This window comes from Colias eurytheme, chromosome 23 (genome assembly GCF_061535395.1).
Source record: "Colias eurytheme isolate Ceu_HAF_F1 chromosome 23, ilColEury1 Martin Lab GWU primary, whole genome shotgun sequence".
NCBI lineage: Eukaryota > Metazoa > Arthropoda > Insecta > Lepidoptera > Pieridae > Colias > Colias eurytheme.
In genome coordinates this window covers 6,812,527-6,828,413 of record NC_143002.1, presented here as the reverse complement: position 1 = coordinate 6,828,413, position 15,887 = coordinate 6,812,527, and the positions used below count along the sequence as shown (strand labels likewise).

The following is a 15,887-nucleotide window of genomic DNA, read 5'->3' as shown; positions in this document are numbered from 1 at the left end:
GCAACGTGACCAACATTCCAGAATTTTGGAGCTTTTTGAAGTCAAACTTCATTAGTCGTGTTGAGAGTAAAATTTCAAGGTCGCGTCATGGCAATACCGTCACGTCATTGAGTACCTAAGGCGACGATTTTGGTATCATTGAATCTTGCCAAAAAAGGTTTCACTTCTGACACGTGTGTTCGTACACACGCTCTTTTTTAATAATTTTCTTCTCTGGTTTTGAAAAATAGGTACTAGAAACTTTGTAAGTACTTATTATCAAGAGTGTTTACATTTACAGTTTTGCGAGCGTGTCATGTATAAATCGACGGTCATAAACAAAATGACTGCATTTTGCAGTAACGGCGAATAGAAAGCTATTTTCTCAGAATGACGCGCTCAATTTGCCGCGTCCGTTCCAAGAAAACCTTAATTTTATATTATTATTGGTATATATTTTAAATGAATTGCTTATTGCTTTAACGCTAAATACACACTAAATGGGCTATGGGTGTGTTGATTTGTACTCATTATAGTTTTTGTGTCAGTGCTAATACGATAGTTTATCAATTAGGTAATTCGTATTTGTAAATAATTGACCCTAAAACTGCAAATTATTACTTGATAATTATATTAATTATTTATTTAAAGGTTTGTAACTACGCATAGTGTAAAAAAATTGTTAAATGAAAAAAAAATTGGTAGGTATTGTGGAAATTGTAAATCGGTTTGTTTAGCATAAAATCTTTTTGAGCCCTCTGGAAATATACTACTGGCGACATACTGTCAAAATCATTTTCATGGCATTACGACACACGAAATTCTTAACGTATAGCAATCAATTGATAATAAAATTATAACTACAAAAATAAATATTTTTAATACAAAATGTCATCTATAGAAAGTCCAATACCGCTATCCGAGATAGAGTCAGTTCTAGCTTGGGTCGATACTTTTAAATTATCGCGACCAACTAAGAAAATTAACAGGGATTTTTCTGATGCAGGTACCTATTGTATATTTTATAATTTTAAGGGTGCACTCACACACATCAGTCACCGTCACGGCACGTCACCGGACAGGATTAAAAAAAAATATGTATCAATAGTTCTAGTATGACTCTGTTCCCACACGACAGTCGCCGGCACGAAATCTATCAGTGACGTCCCCGGTCAGGCACGTCAAATAATCTTTCCATACATGTATCATACTTTTATCCCCACTCACCCGGTGCCGTCACGTCTCAGTTCAGTCAGCGTCGTGCTACCGTCAATTGCTACATGTTCTCTAGCGTGACACACGTCTAATCACTCACTAACCTGATGTATGTGTTCAATGATTCAGTCAAACCGGCGACGTGACTGACGGACAACATGACGGTGACTGGTGTTTGTGGATACGTACACAAACCGTCACCGATCAGTCATCGGTGACTTGACGGTGACTGATGTGTGTGAGTGCACCCTAAGGCTTCGCCTGTGGTACATAATTATATAGACAAAAGCACTTAAGGTTTTATTGCAGTAGCAGCTTGTTGCATTAATTTTACATAAGCGAGTATTTATGAAGTTATAGGATAAAGTTAGGCATTAGAATGAATTGCTAAACACAAATTTTCGCAAATAATTGGTCAGTCCTATACGTCGGGCATTGAACCCATCTTCTATAAAAACTGGTTATTATTAATGTTATGAGTAGGTACATACTCAAAAAGGTGTTACACACAAAACATATACACACTTGTATATTTTATAGCTACAAGATAAAAATACAGTCGAATTGATAACGTCCTCCTTTATTTAATTCGGTTCAAAATCAATAAATTCAGAACATAATTTAGTTTTTCACCAGCTTGCCGAGTGCCTCCATTACACAAGTCAACAACTGCGTTAAAAACAACCGACTTCAAACTTGCACTTGCAACATTTACAAATACAGACAAAAATGCTCATAAAATAAAAACTACTGGGCCTATCCGAATAAAATTTTTATGGGACCAATTCGACACCATCCCGCATCGAACAAAAAAAGAATCACGTAAATCGGTTCAGAAACCACGGAGTAATCGGTGTACATACATAAAAAAAAAAGAAAAACATACCGGCCGAATTGATAACCTCCTCCTTTTTTTGAAGTCGGTTAAAAATAAGGATCAATTGATATTTATTTACAATGAAAATAACAATTTTCTGCCTTTACAGTACTTTTAGCAGAAATCCTAAGCGTGCACTATCCGAAGCTAGTAGAGATGCACAACTACCCTCCGAGAAATAGTCATTCGTTGAAACTAAACAACTGGATGACGTTAAATAGGAAAGTGCTGAAGAAACTGAAGTTAAACCTGTGCTGTAATACTATGGAGCAGCTGGCTAATTGTGCACCTGGGGTTATTGAAAGAGTACTGATAATGGGTAAGAATCTATTGGCTAACATCTACTTATAGGGTTTAATGTTTTTAAAGGTTATTTATTTACCCTTTCGAATAGTGGATAAACTTTATAAACTTTTCGTAAGTATTTTAGACTAGCTGTTCTCCGCGGCTCCGCTCCTGTTGATCTTAGCGTGATCATATATAGCCTATAGTCTACCTCGATAAATGGGCTATCTAACACCGAAATAATTTTTCAAATCGGACCAGTAGTTCCTGAGATTATCGCGTTGAAATAAACAAACAAACTCTTCAGCTTTATAATATTAGTGTAGAATATAGATAAGGATTCACGTACTTTGGTGTATTAAGAGGTGTTGTTTCCATAATTTGAAAGTAGAAAGCAGAAATGGGTTAGATTGTTATAGGTTCGCAAATGAGAGTCGTTATAAAAGCTCTTCGTCATAGCTTAAGGGCTTGGTCTAGTAGTGCAAACAAATGCATCCTGTCATCCTATATGTAAATAATACAAATGTACTAAGGGAAAGTTGCTCCACTTAATTTTTATAAATTAAATCATTCGTATGCATAATTTAATATTCGTAATAAGTACCTAAAATGACAATTTGAAACAATTTTCGTGAAAATTACACCAGTTGATTCTTTTTATAAGTACACAAAATTTGCGAATACGTTCTATTGATATCTTCAACTTCATGTTTATATAACTGATCAACTTTAACAAAGAAATTTGGACGAAATATAAAAAAAAAAAATAAGCTTTACATACAAAATGCATAACTCTCTACATTTTTTTAGACCTAAGTTTCTTAGTGAAAGTTGTTCAGTTTCACTAATAAAACGGATAAACAAATTTTGTATATAATAAAAAAAAATGTAATGTTTGTGTAAAAAATTATAAAATAGAAAAATGTGCAAATGAAAACAAAAGATATTTATTTCTGACTAGCTTCAGCCCACGACTCCGTCCGCGCGGTCTTCGCGTGGATGGTTTATTTCTCCATTTTGAACTGGGAAGACGTTTCTCACTAAATTAATATTAGACGATCATGATTCACTCCAGTCCAAACAGCAAATAAGCAGACTTCTACTTCTGCAACGTTTAGTTGTCCCTGAATTTGGAAAAAATAGTCATGATTCTTATCTATGACAAAAGTGTTATTTTTTTTCATTGTATTTCAAATATTAATTTTTTTATTTTTAACCGCATCTTCCGCATTCATGTCTTTTGCCGGAATTAGACATTTAACTTCTACTAGTCCCATTTTCCCTTCTTGATATGGGAGTGTATAAAGTAAATTTTTTAGATATTTCTCGTTATACTTTTAAAAAGTTATTATTGTCATTTTGCTCATTAGGTAAAGTAATTTCGATATCAGTTTTAAGTTTTTTGATACCTGCAATAATAACGTCATAATCGCCTGCACATACTTATCGATTACACCCTGTATACAATCCACCATCGACATTCATAATGTTTTCCTGTCCTCCTCTCCTTTACGCTGTTCACCGATAAATGAGTAAATCTGCTACCACTGAAGGATGTTTCATTGTGATCAGTAAATTTTCACCACTGTTGTCGATTATTTGTTTTTCATTTTTAATCAGCAATTGGGAATCATCAGTTTTGTTTTTTGCAGATTGGTGATGTACCCTAACAATACGTCGAAAAGGGAAAGCATCAACGAATTATCGTTTTCGTCCTCTTTTTTTATTCTGTGCATCTTTGTTACTTGTGTTTGTTTAGTTCTCAACACCCATTGAATTTTCTATGTTATTGTGATCTTCCATTACATCTGAGTTTTGATGATGTGATGATGATCCATTCATTTTAATATTGGTAAATAGAGTTGGTGGACCAAACTAGAAATGGTGGACTAAATTTGTCAGCGCGTCAGGATAAAACCAACATCCTGTATTTAAGTTACAAAATTAATAATCAAACAACATGCCGCTACGTTTAAAATGACTAGAAGAAAAAATTGAAACACCTCGACATATTTGGAATTTTGGAGTAAACAAATCATTTTCTCCGTATGTCCCAAGTTCAAGTTCTCAATACAAGTTTATATTATATTTCGTATTTCTCAAACGAAAAATAAACATTTTTGGAACTTCAAAAAAAAATTACATTATTATAAGAAAATTTATGAGCTTACTTTAGTTTTAACTAGCGACCCGCCCATGCTTCGCATGGGTGCAATGGCGCGGCCGCGGCGGCCGGCCGGTACCGCCACAAACGCTACGTCCCACAATTTTTAAACCTGTAATATTATCTTCGAAAATATTCACTTCAATCATACGGTGTAAAGGGCCATATAGATCTATATTAAATGAACAATGTATTCAAGGTATTTAATTGGTTAAGGATTAATGTTGTATTGGTTAAAATCGCTTCGAAAATTAGCCATTATTTGTCGTAAAAAGTAAATGACAAAAAAAGTTATTGTGGGTTATCCATAAGAGATAGACATATACCATCACGGACTTTTCTGTAGACCTTTTCAATGTGTACAATACTTGTGTGTGTACATTATTTTGATAAAACTCGTAGGGTTCAGCCTGCGTTTGCAATGTAATTATTTACGACATCACATTAGAAACCTCAAAAATAACAGTACTTCTCCACTATTTAATGGATGTTATTATACATATAAACCTTCCTCTTGAATCACTCTATCTATTAAAAAAAACACATCAAAATCCGTTGCGTAGTTTCAAAGATTTAAGCGTACAAAGGGACATAGGGACAGAGAAAGCGACTTTGTTTTATACTATGTAGTGAAGAAACATACATCCCTTTACTGACACCCCGTAAAATAAAGAAATTGTTGCCAATCACCTTTGTAATCATTCATTTGGTTTCATTAACTTTATGTTCGAAGATAATTTTTTTTCTAGTTATAGTTACACGCATATTTTTTTCGTTTATTTTCCATATCGAAATCAAATGTTTAAAAATATGAAAATTTGCATAAAACTAAGATAAAAATAATCAATTAACAAAAATATTAAATTTAATGAAGTAGAGCAACTTTCACTTCGGTATGAAGGAAAATCGAGCGTAGAGCACACGTCAGAACGCTCCGGCCCAAGGAGCGCGACTGAAGAAATTCGCTAGGATTTTTCCTAATTATTTTAAATATATTTTTAATATTTAAAGAATTATCAAAATTCAAAAAAAAAAACTTTTTAAAGGATTAATACTCATTGGTCTTCAACCAACTCGAATAAATTAATGGAAAAAATAACTTTTAGCAGTATTTATCAATAGATTTTGTAAGGCAAAAAATGGGAAATTTAATGAATTTATAACGTTCTAATTAGGAAAATCATAAGTTTTTCGGCAATTGTATTCAGCAGTTTTTAATAACGACTATATAAGGATAATAATGCGCTGATCAGATTGTGTAAATTGTAATCGGTTGCAACGTAGTGAGTGCACAAACTTAGCTCGAAATGTCTTTGGGGGAAAGAGAGTTATCTTGAAGGCCTGATTAAGGTAACATAAAGTAACTTTATAAATGTGAAAAAATTCACGCGCATTGCGTATATAACACTAATTGATAAACAAGAAAAAAAATTCAGTTTATCATTTCATTAGCCGGGAAAAAATTGTCAAATAACTTGTTGAAAACGCAATTTTGCTAGACTGCAGCCTTAAATTGAGCAAAATATCGTATATAGAGAATATAAAAGATTTTGGAATATGTGTGTTACTTCAACCTACAACGAAATTTTTTTGAAAGTAATCTTAAGTGCAATAAAATTTGTAAGTAATTTGGTTTTCAATTATGTTTTTTCAGTGAGAGATAAAATTCGGCACGACGATGAACTGAACAGGAGTACGAATCCTGAACAAAATGTTTCCAGCGGCGGCAGTTACTACGAGGCTTGTGGAGATGAAGGTGTATCTTTATTCTTTACCTCTTTGGCTACCATGACGTATAAAGCAGTATTTATTTTTATAATTAGGTATTGATGGCGTTTGATGACCTATATAGCGTTGTCATTTTTTCAAACTGGAATAAATGCTGTTTTAAGACATCGAATTAAAGAATAAGAATTAAAATACAATAGGATATTATATGTTTTATAGAACATGTGCTCGTTGTCCCCGTGAAATCAAGAGTGAATGGTGTATTGGAGACAATCCAACAGAAGGTCGTCAGCTACGAGTCTTATATGACGCTGAAGCAGGAACTAAAGGATACGAAGGATTCTATAGAAGTGCTTAAACAAAAGGTAAAAATGTAATTTATATTGTTTCGTAGTGACAACAAGTACAAGGGGGAACAAAGTAGTAGGTCTACTTTATTGACCATCCAAATACTCTTTTATTAATAAGTAACGAAAAGTATCTAATTACACTATGTAGTTTAAAATAAAAATTATTTAGCATTTTATCATATACCTACAATTTGCAGGTAGACCATCTTGACACATTAATTAAACTTAAAGAAGAAAGAATAGATGAATTACAAAAGCAGTTGGAAAGAAAACAATCTAGACGTAAAGAGATAGAAGCGTTACAGAACAGTTTTGTTATTTCATTCGAAACGGAACCACCTTCTCCAAAACTCGATGATATTGTGAACGCACCGAATAAACCGCTGCTTGTAAAAACTTCTGACTCTGCCAGCAAGATACCTAAACTTGAGGAATTTAATAAAACTCCTAAACAAGAACCAGTGAAGATAGATGAATCTATTAAACAACCAAAAATAGATGGGTTTCTTAAAGATCAAAAAATAGAAGAGCCTACAAAAGTCGCTAAAGCAGTAGAACATGAAGTGTCCAAGTCAGAAGAACCTATTAAAGTATATAGATTGGAAGAATCTAAAATTCCAATTCCCAAAGTAGACGTAATTAAATCTTTATCTAAGCCTAGTATAACTGAAGTTGCATCAGAGGAATTTAAAAAAGAACCACCTAAAATTGAAAATGTGAAATCTGAAGTTTTTAAAGAAATAGAAATTATAGATCAGAGAACCTTTGATGCGTTTCTCGATAACGAAGAGTACATAGATAGTGAGTCAGGAAATAATGTTATGACTATAGCAAATTCGATACAAAAAGAGATAAATGATATTAGCAAAATGAATTTCATTCAAAATATTAACTATTTTAATTAATCGCGAATAAATATTTTATATTATTTTGTAAATCAACAATGATTATTGTCAAATTACGAAATGTTTGTCTGATTGCTTGTTTTGGGTGCCTTTTTGAGCTAAGTCAATAATATAATGTTTTTATTAGTTTAATTTGTAATGTACAATTTAGAAATAAAGTTATACACAAGTGAAGTGACATTAGTTTTATTTATTTTAACGAATATTGGCTTGGAATATTTCACATAAGCTGGGATGGTGTTTCAAAATTTTCTTAATTTGGGCAACTCGATCTTCAGCGAAGGTACTTTCATTAAGTTCACTGTTGACATATTTAAGTTTACATTAGAAATTATCATTTCGTAAGATAATGATGGTGATGGTGATGATAATCAGTGATGATGAAAGTCGTGAAGGTGATGTTGTTTTAACTGTTGATGATGATTTAATAATTAATGAAAATAATTGGAATGAAGATTATCATGATGTTATCAATATTGTTGATTCAATACGCAATCACACTAAAGGTGGCAATGGATAAAAACAATAGCGAAAGAATATAATATACAGAAAAAATAGGAAAAAACGAAGAAGATTTACACTTTGTGTTCACTGTCTTGGCCAATAACTTCGAATCTGTTGAAGTCAATACCGTCATGATAGAAACATTCTTGGTTTATTTTATCCAACTTCTCTTTAACTGGTAATAAATCCGCCACTGAAAATAGATGAGGTATTTAGTATTATAAATGGAAAATATTACATAATTTGTCCATGTGTGTTAAGATCTGGACCAAAATACCATACAAGAGAAACCAAAAGAATTTACTAAAAAAGCGACTCTGAAAGAAGATACTCAGCAAATGCATTTTAATTGACAAATTGAATTGCCACTAAAATCAATTGCCGAAGTTAAATGTGATGTAGCATCTTTACCAAACCTAACCACTACGCTACGCTACAATTCTCTTTAAATGAAATCGTTCCAAACAACCAAATCCTAAAAAATAAATAAAGAAAATCCAACAAAATGCTCACAATTAAACACATTCTGTATACTCGATACAGACGATCCAGATTTTTCTCCATCCCTGCATGTACAAGGTGGAAGGGAGAGAGATATATCCGAAGTCTGTACAGCTATTCCGTCTATAGGATTCGGCCAATCGGATAAATTATCTTCAGTTATATCGAAATCTACCTTTTCCTTTTTCGTCTTTTCTTCTATCCTCTTTTTGAGGATTTCTAGTTGTTCTGTAATATATTTGTTAAGAATTACTATGAAATAGTAAATGTCTTTTATACTAGATAGATAAGTATTCAATATCAAAATATATCCTTAGATTAGACGCGTCATCATCTATTCATTTATTGTATGTTTTCCGTATTTTTCCAAAATACTCTGCAGTGAAATGCGTATAAAGCTAAAAACACTTTAATTCAAAATAGTTCTTTGCGCGTGGGTAACTATTAATTACTTTGTTGTTCAAAGAGATATATAACGGCTAAAAGCATTTTCATCTGCTGGTCCAAATGGACTTCCATCTTTAGTAAATGATTGTATCTGTATTGATTTTGAACTTATTTTTATATCTATGTATGTACTATGTTGTGTTATGTATGTATGTACTCACCAGGTGTACACGGCTCATATTCGTCAAACGTTTGCTCAAAGTGTGTGAACGGATTCGCGTGCATATACGGTGGTAGTGTTCGTATGAACGAGTCCATCTTCATACGTTGGCACTTTTCCATTGGACATGTCTGGAATTTATTTTTTGAGTTATTTATAGGGTATTAGGTTCGTATTAAATAAATGTTGGATGGTTTTAGATACTATTGATCTAGGAATTTTATAGCCGGCGAAACATCGGAAAGAGCGGAACATCTATGAAAAAAATATGCAAAAATGAGGAAAATGCTATTGAAAGCAGACGAAGTTCAGAGGGTCAACTAGAACACACCTTAAAAATGCAAACACAATTTAAAAAATGATACCGGACCCAATGCAGTTCCTTGGCGAACCCCTCTATAAAGTTAAGATAAATATTTTTCGATTTTCAGCTATAAATATTTTTAAACCTAAGAATAATTTTCAATTATGGAAAATTCATAAAATCTTACCTTTTCATAATGAATTGTATGATCTTTGTCAGGCACATGTGTAGCTATCATATCCATGCTATCGTTGTGTAAGCTCCTGTGAAAGCGATGTATGAAAAATATATTATTAGTTACTATTGTAAAACATGGCCACTTTCACCGCTTGAAATGTGATAATTAGTGTATCTGTCAATTAAAATCAGACAAATGATGTAATTTCGTTTGATTGAAAAAAATACCAAAAAATAAGTTACTTATCAGAGTCATTATCAAAAAGTGGTGATACAGGCCATAAACCTTACAAAATTAGAGTTACCTATAGAGTATGGATATTTTTAAGTTTTGTTAACAAGCTTGTTTTGTATTTGATTTAGATTTGTTTTTGAATTATCATATATTATAGAAATTAAGTTTACCCCAAAGCTGACACTGATTCATCTGCATATTCTTCGTCCTCTACCTTCGATGATTCTCTGTTTTCAATAAATATATTATTATCAAGATAGTCAACTAAAGGTATAATTGTTATCATACTTACAATATAATCTTACGAAACTATATTTGTTACCAAGTGAGTTCGTAATGAATTTTAAATAATTAATAAAATTAAAAAAAAATCTTTAACATTCAGAAGCTTTCTGCTGGTGAAAAAAGGTTAAAAATTGGTGAAATCTTTTTGCGATTATTTCTTACAAACGTGCAAACAATACAGATTATTAAATAATTACTTCGAATGTAATTCTTCATCCTGGTCCTCTTCGTTCATATTTTCACTGAATAGCGAATCCTGTGTGAATAGCAAGTTTTATGAGACGTCTTTACACTCGCTAATAGATAAATAATAATTATAGACAACAATTTAAGTATAATATTTTTGTAATTTTACTCTTCATAGTACTTAATTAATTGAATAAGCGAAAATTTAAACTTACAATCCTTTTTCCAACATTCAAGACAACTTTTGCCGGTTCTGTTGACTGTCTGTGCCTTTCTCGCTGTAAAAGGTTCTTACTTGTTGATTATAATTTATAATTAAGAAATTTAAATATGACATGGATACTAACTAAATCAGGAATAAAAAAAATAGTAGGTAGATTCTAGATTAGTTCTCTCACTCAACTTGATACCTATTGGCTATTATACAGGGTGTCCCACTATTGGTATAATAAGCGCGAAGGGACTTGTAGTGATGACGTAAAAAATACTTTAAAAAAAATTACGTCAAAAATTTTTTGCTTAATTTTTCCTGAAAATACATGTTTTCTTCTCTAGCTTCGCTTACCGCTTCTCTAATGTGAGCATTTTGTCTATGAAAACAATCTTAAACGATAGCTCACGTGCTGGTGGCAAAGTTGGGCGGGTTGCTTGTTATGCATGGAGTTTTAAGAATTCATCTATTTGAAAAAAGAATGCGTCTGGAAATTTATAAGTATTTTTTACGTACTCAGCGTATGCAAAACTATAACTTCCTTTGAGCTTAGTATACCAACAGTGGGACACCCTGTATAAAAATAAAAACATATAAAAAAGGCAATCTACATCATACATCAGAATTCTAAAATTCATTAACTCTAAAATGTTAGTCTGTATAATAATATGATCATACCAATTTCGTAGTAGAAGCAATTTCCATAGAATCCCTTGCACCAAGTAACGTAGCTTTTGTTATAGCTTGAGGCAATACGCTTGAGGTGCTAAAATATTTCTTAGTTTGAATTTTTGAAATGAAACTACTTTAAGCGCGTTGAGACTTGAGAGTAAAATTTCAACATCGCTTCATGGCAATACCGTCACGTCATGGACTAAGGCGACGATTTTGGTATTTTATAAAAATACATATTTGAAAACAAATTCGCAAAATGTATTAGAATGTAAGGAAAAACACATCTCATATTATAGTGATTGAGCAATCTTTTTACGGCCCAAATTTATTTTTGTGCTACAGTGGAGTGGGTACTGTTGTCTGTTACTTAAAGTGTAGCGATAACTAAGGACTAAGGTGTGAATAATAGGTTACCTACTTACATAATTTTTAATATGGAGCCCATTGTACGCGATAACTAAGGACTAAGGTGTGAATAATAGGTTACCTACTTACATAATTTTTAATATGGAGCCCATTGTACCTCGCACATCCACACTGGCAGTGGGTCGATGGTGACTTATATCTGACTTTTAAAATTATTTTATTTATAATAAAAAATATTATTGTTTAAAATAAATAAACGATGGGTTAAATATTAATTTGAAGGTGTTCAGAACATACTGTACCTAATCATAAAAGTAGTCAATTGATAACAAAATCACAGCCTAAAAATACTATAGAAAAGTGAGGGTAGTTGGGTAGAACATTGAAATTTGAATAAACAACATCCGATCAAGGCATAATTATTATTTTATGCTACGATAATCATTTTTAACAGAAACTAAACCAAATTCAATCTGTCACGACTACTCCAAATATATTAGGTACTAGAAGAACGTGAGAAGCACCAGCTTTCAAATAAAAAAGTATCATCAAGATCGGTTCACCCGGTCGAAATTTCTGAAGTAACAAACACAGTCGGTTGAAAGCATTGAGTTACTATGTACTACATACAATAATACCTCAATGGTTGAAAGGGAAATTTATTCACCAGAAAAAATATTAAACCACAAGATATATATATGTAACGTTATTATAATTTTCATTTTCATTAAATAATAAAAACTTACACCAAATCTAAACGACTGTCTTTCTGTCTGTACATTCTGGCACTCCCATTTAGCTCCAGTGGGTTGATGCTTTACATATTCATCTTTTATTGTATCGAGATGCAAACAGTTCGAATGCAGGAACATATCGCTGAATACTGCAAATACATATTCGAAAAATATTCAGCAAAAATATTCTTTCGGTTAAATTACCCGCTTGGAGTAAAAACTACCCTTTTGTATACGAAGTTAAAATTTCCCAATTTCTGCCCGGAGTAAAAAATTTAAAATACTCGTGAAATTATTTACAAAATTCAAGTCAATCGGTCCAGTAGCTTAAATCTAATACAAGTCTGTTAAAATATAAAAATTGTCAAATCGGTTTGAATTCAAGTAAAAAGCCTAAATTATTTTAACATTAAAATCAAGGTATTTTCTTTCTTTTTTTGCTCTCATAAATAAAAGTCATATTTCGTGAGTCATATTTATACCATGACTAGCGGTCCGCCCCGGCTTCGCCCGTGGTTTTTGATGTTTAAACTATGCACATGGTGTGCGAATTTTATTATAATGGGTTAAGTGGTTTAGGAGTCCATTGAGGACAAACATTGTGACACGAGATTTATATATATTATGTACTAGCGGTCCGCCCCGGCTTCGCCCGTGGTACATATGAAAAATAGATGTTGGCCGATTCTCAGACTTACCCGATATGCACAGAAAATTTCATGAGAATCGGTCCACCCGTTTCGGAGGAGTATGCAGACTAACATTGTGACACGAGAATTTTATATATAAGATTTATATATAAGATTAAGATTAAGATTTGGCACACTTATGCATGTTTTATTTTAGAAATGCATGCATGCAACATAATTAATTAAATAAATTACTTACCATAATCCTTCCATTTAGGTGGTGCAGTTTTAGCTGCTTTAACATTCTTCAACACTTCCCTCCTCTGTGGAGGTTGAAATTCCGCCATATCACCAAAAATAATGAACGGTGGGTTTTCCCCATCTAGCATTTCCCACCAATTTTTCTCGTGTGGTACATCAGTTTCTGTTATTTTGAGAAGTATAATTTATTAATAGGTTTCTTTACAGTTTACACTTACAATACCACAATTGCTTACAAATTACAATTACTATAAAATATATAATCTCTAAAAAACAAAACTAACCTTCCTCACTTTTTTCTTCAATTTCACAAGGATCTTCCTTAGGATCATCTTGTATAGGAGCTTTTGTTTTCATAAGTGAGGGTAGATCGAAAAAATATTGGTTCGTCTCGGGAGTTCCACCCGCATAATGGTATACAAAGTTTTGGAACTAGATGATATAAAATAAATTATTTAAATAGATATATTTAGCAACAAATAGCATTAAATTGCAAAAAAAGAGTAAATAAGCATAAAATGAGCATTAAAAGTGACGATTTATATCGTCATTGAATGAAATGTTAGAAAATTTTGTGAAATTTATAAGTACTTATTTAACTTCTTCTATTGAATAACGCGTATTTAAATTTTTTTTTTTTTTTTTTTTTTTAATATGAAAGAAGGCAAACGAGCATGTGGATCGCCTGATGGTAAGCAATTCCACAGCCCATAGGCATCTACAGACGTGTCCGAGGATGTGTTGCCGACTTTTTAAGGTGGAGGTATATTCTCTTTTTTTTTATCACATAACCGTATGTGCTATACATAGTTATATGATTATGCTTTGGTTCATTCAATTCAGAAACGCAAGCACGAAAATTATTATCAAATTAGGTATTCGTATCGTCATCAAAGTATTATTGTATGTGAATTTGAAAAGCTCCAATAATGACGTCATACCCTCGATGATGATGCAATAAATTTGACGATAATTTTCGTTCTGCAGGTACATATTATATAATTTATTGTTTGAATGTAATGTTTGGAGACATAATATAAAATAAGTATATAATTATTTGTCCAGAATGCATATATCTTACCTCTTTTATAACCTTGTTCATCTTATTTTTCCACTCATGGTCCACTCTAGCGGCGGTTTTATAGCCTCTAGATAGGTTTAGAATTAATTCCTGACTCTCGGAGAGAATGTGTTGTAAGGCGTTTATGAACCTTGTGTAATCTAAAATAAATATTAAGAAAATGATTTTTAACATTTTTTTTTGTGTTTTGCCTTCACAAAAGACAAAAAGAAACGCAGGTTATATTATTAAACTCTCTCGACAACATTTTTGATTTACCTGGGTTTCTATGTTTTTAAAGCTCCTCAATCCATATTATCATGACCTTTTTTACCATATTTTTTTCATTTCAACATATTATAACTAATCAAAAAGGACTATAAATATTAGCTTTGAAATAACCTTCAACAATCCTTAACTTCTCCAATTTGCTTTTTCTCCTCTCAGAGCACATAACAAACATCAGACCAGCCAAGTTCTTACACTCTAGTTGGGTTTGAAGGGCCGATATCTTTTCCTTTCTTTCTCTATGTGCTTCCCGCATCATGTGGGAGGTTCGTATTTGTTCATTTCTGTGTTTATTTGGTACAGTGATTTTGGAAAAAGTTTATATTATACATGTTTTAGTTTTATTATTAGAGCTAAAATCCACCTCGTTCAGTTTGATAGAACAAAATATTATTTTAAAAAGTATGTTATAAGCACTAATAAAAATAAAGAATTTGCAATAATTTGAATAACTAAATAAGAACTTGTTAAAAACAATGAACAACAGATTATAGAAAGTGCTGGTATAACTAAAAACTAATAAAAAAATCATTACAAAAATTTTCACAGCGCAAATTCAGGGCGAGTTAGTTATAAAAATAAGAATGTGACGTAACATTAGCTTTACAATACTAGCTAATCTTAATCTACTACCTTATACCTAGTATTTATTGGATATTACTCACTGTAAAATATAGTCAAATCTATCTTTCAATAGCTTTATTTCTTTCTCCATTCGTTCTTGGAAGTCTGCTGTAAGCGCTTCCTCCTTTTCTTTAAGTAACTTCTGAATTTCTTTATGATGTTTTTCTTCAAGGTCATGGATTATTCGACCTGTAGATGATGAATTTTTATGCATATTGACTAAGGTTTTTATTCGTAAGGTAAGGGAAGTTCGCATCTTTGCATTAGAGGTGTAAGATGCCAACTTCCCTTTTTCTACTTATTTTTTTTATGAGAGTAGAATATTATATTCTGTGAATACAACAGATACATACTTATATGAAGCCAATAATATTATTTATGTTTGTTAGTTTTTCCATGTAATGTATACGAATTCATTTGTAGTAAAATCACAAAAACTACAGAACCGATTGAGAAATCATTTAGAAATCTACATTATTTCTATATTTTTATTTTCTATATTACCTTTACAAGGACAAGCTTGTACCAAATCCTGCGCATCATCAGCTTTTTCCTGATGCACGATGTTGGAGTCGGCTGGTGTCAACTGCTCCTCTCTTATAATTGCTAACGTATCAGTGCTGCTTGGCGACATCTTAAAACATATTAATTTTTAAGTTTGTAGATATCTACTTGCCTGCGTACTAAAAGAAAATTGCTATAGTTCATACATGTGACTTTTTAAATATAGCGCCATC

The 15,887-nt window shown here is 32.0% G+C and overlaps 2 protein-coding genes across 2 annotated transcripts; one reads left to right on the top strand and one right to left on the bottom strand.

The window, feature by feature from the left end:
- The first annotated feature begins 867 nt into the window (after positions 1-867).
- On the top strand, positions 868-7,503 carry LOC149898369 (uncharacterized). The gene is made up of 6 exons (XM_090115251.1): positions 868-985; positions 2,181-2,390; positions 6,175-6,276; positions 6,468-6,613; positions 6,796-7,022; positions 7,200-7,503. The coding sequence occupies exons 1-6, from the start codon at positions 868-870 to the stop codon at positions 7,501-7,503; spliced, it is 1,107 nt and encodes a 368-aa protein (XP_089971377.1).
- Positions 7,504-7,698: 195 nt separating this feature from the next.
- Positions 7,699-15,784, bottom strand: LOC149898368 (uncharacterized). The gene is made up of 17 exons (XM_090115303.1): positions 15,655-15,784; positions 15,192-15,339; positions 14,641-14,810; positions 14,260-14,399; positions 13,463-13,610; positions 13,177-13,341; positions 12,301-12,437; positions 11,684-11,757; positions 11,192-11,279; positions 10,518-10,580; positions 10,314-10,372; positions 10,002-10,058; positions 9,607-9,682; positions 9,117-9,246; positions 8,521-8,736; positions 8,083-8,200; positions 7,699-7,804 (listed from the first exon to the last, which is right to left on the bottom strand). The coding sequence occupies exons 1-17, from the start codon at positions 15,782-15,784 to the stop codon at positions 7,699-7,701; spliced, it is 2,025 nt and encodes a 674-aa protein (XP_089971429.1).
- Between the last annotated feature and the right edge of the window lie 103 nt (positions 15,785-15,887).

Excerpts from the sequence above, each read along its gene's own strand:
- LOC149898369 (XM_090115251.1), top strand. The coding sequence starts at position 868 with ATGTCATCTATAGAAAGTCCAATACCGCTATCCGAGATAGAGTCAGTT. Across the intron at positions 6,614-6,795 it reads TAGAAGTGCTTAAACAAAAG|GTAGACCATCTTGACACATT; the intron begins GTAAAAATGTAA and ends TACAATTTGCAG. Across the intron at positions 7,023-7,199 it reads TCTGCCAGCAAGATACCTAA|GGAAGAATCTAAAATTCCAA; the intron begins ACTTGAGGAATT and ends AGTATATAGATT.
- LOC149898368 (XM_090115303.1), bottom strand. The coding sequence starts at position 15,784 with ATGTCGCCAAGCAGCACTGATACGTTAGCAATTATAAGAGAGGAGCAG. Across the intron at positions 15,340-15,654 it reads ACAAGCTTGTCCTTGTAAAG|GTCGAATAATCCATGACCTT; the intron begins GTAATATAGAAA and ends CATCATCTACAG. Across the intron at positions 14,811-15,191 it reads AGATTTGACTATATTTTACA|AAATGAACAAATACGAACCT; the intron begins GTGAGTAATATC and ends AAATAAACACAG.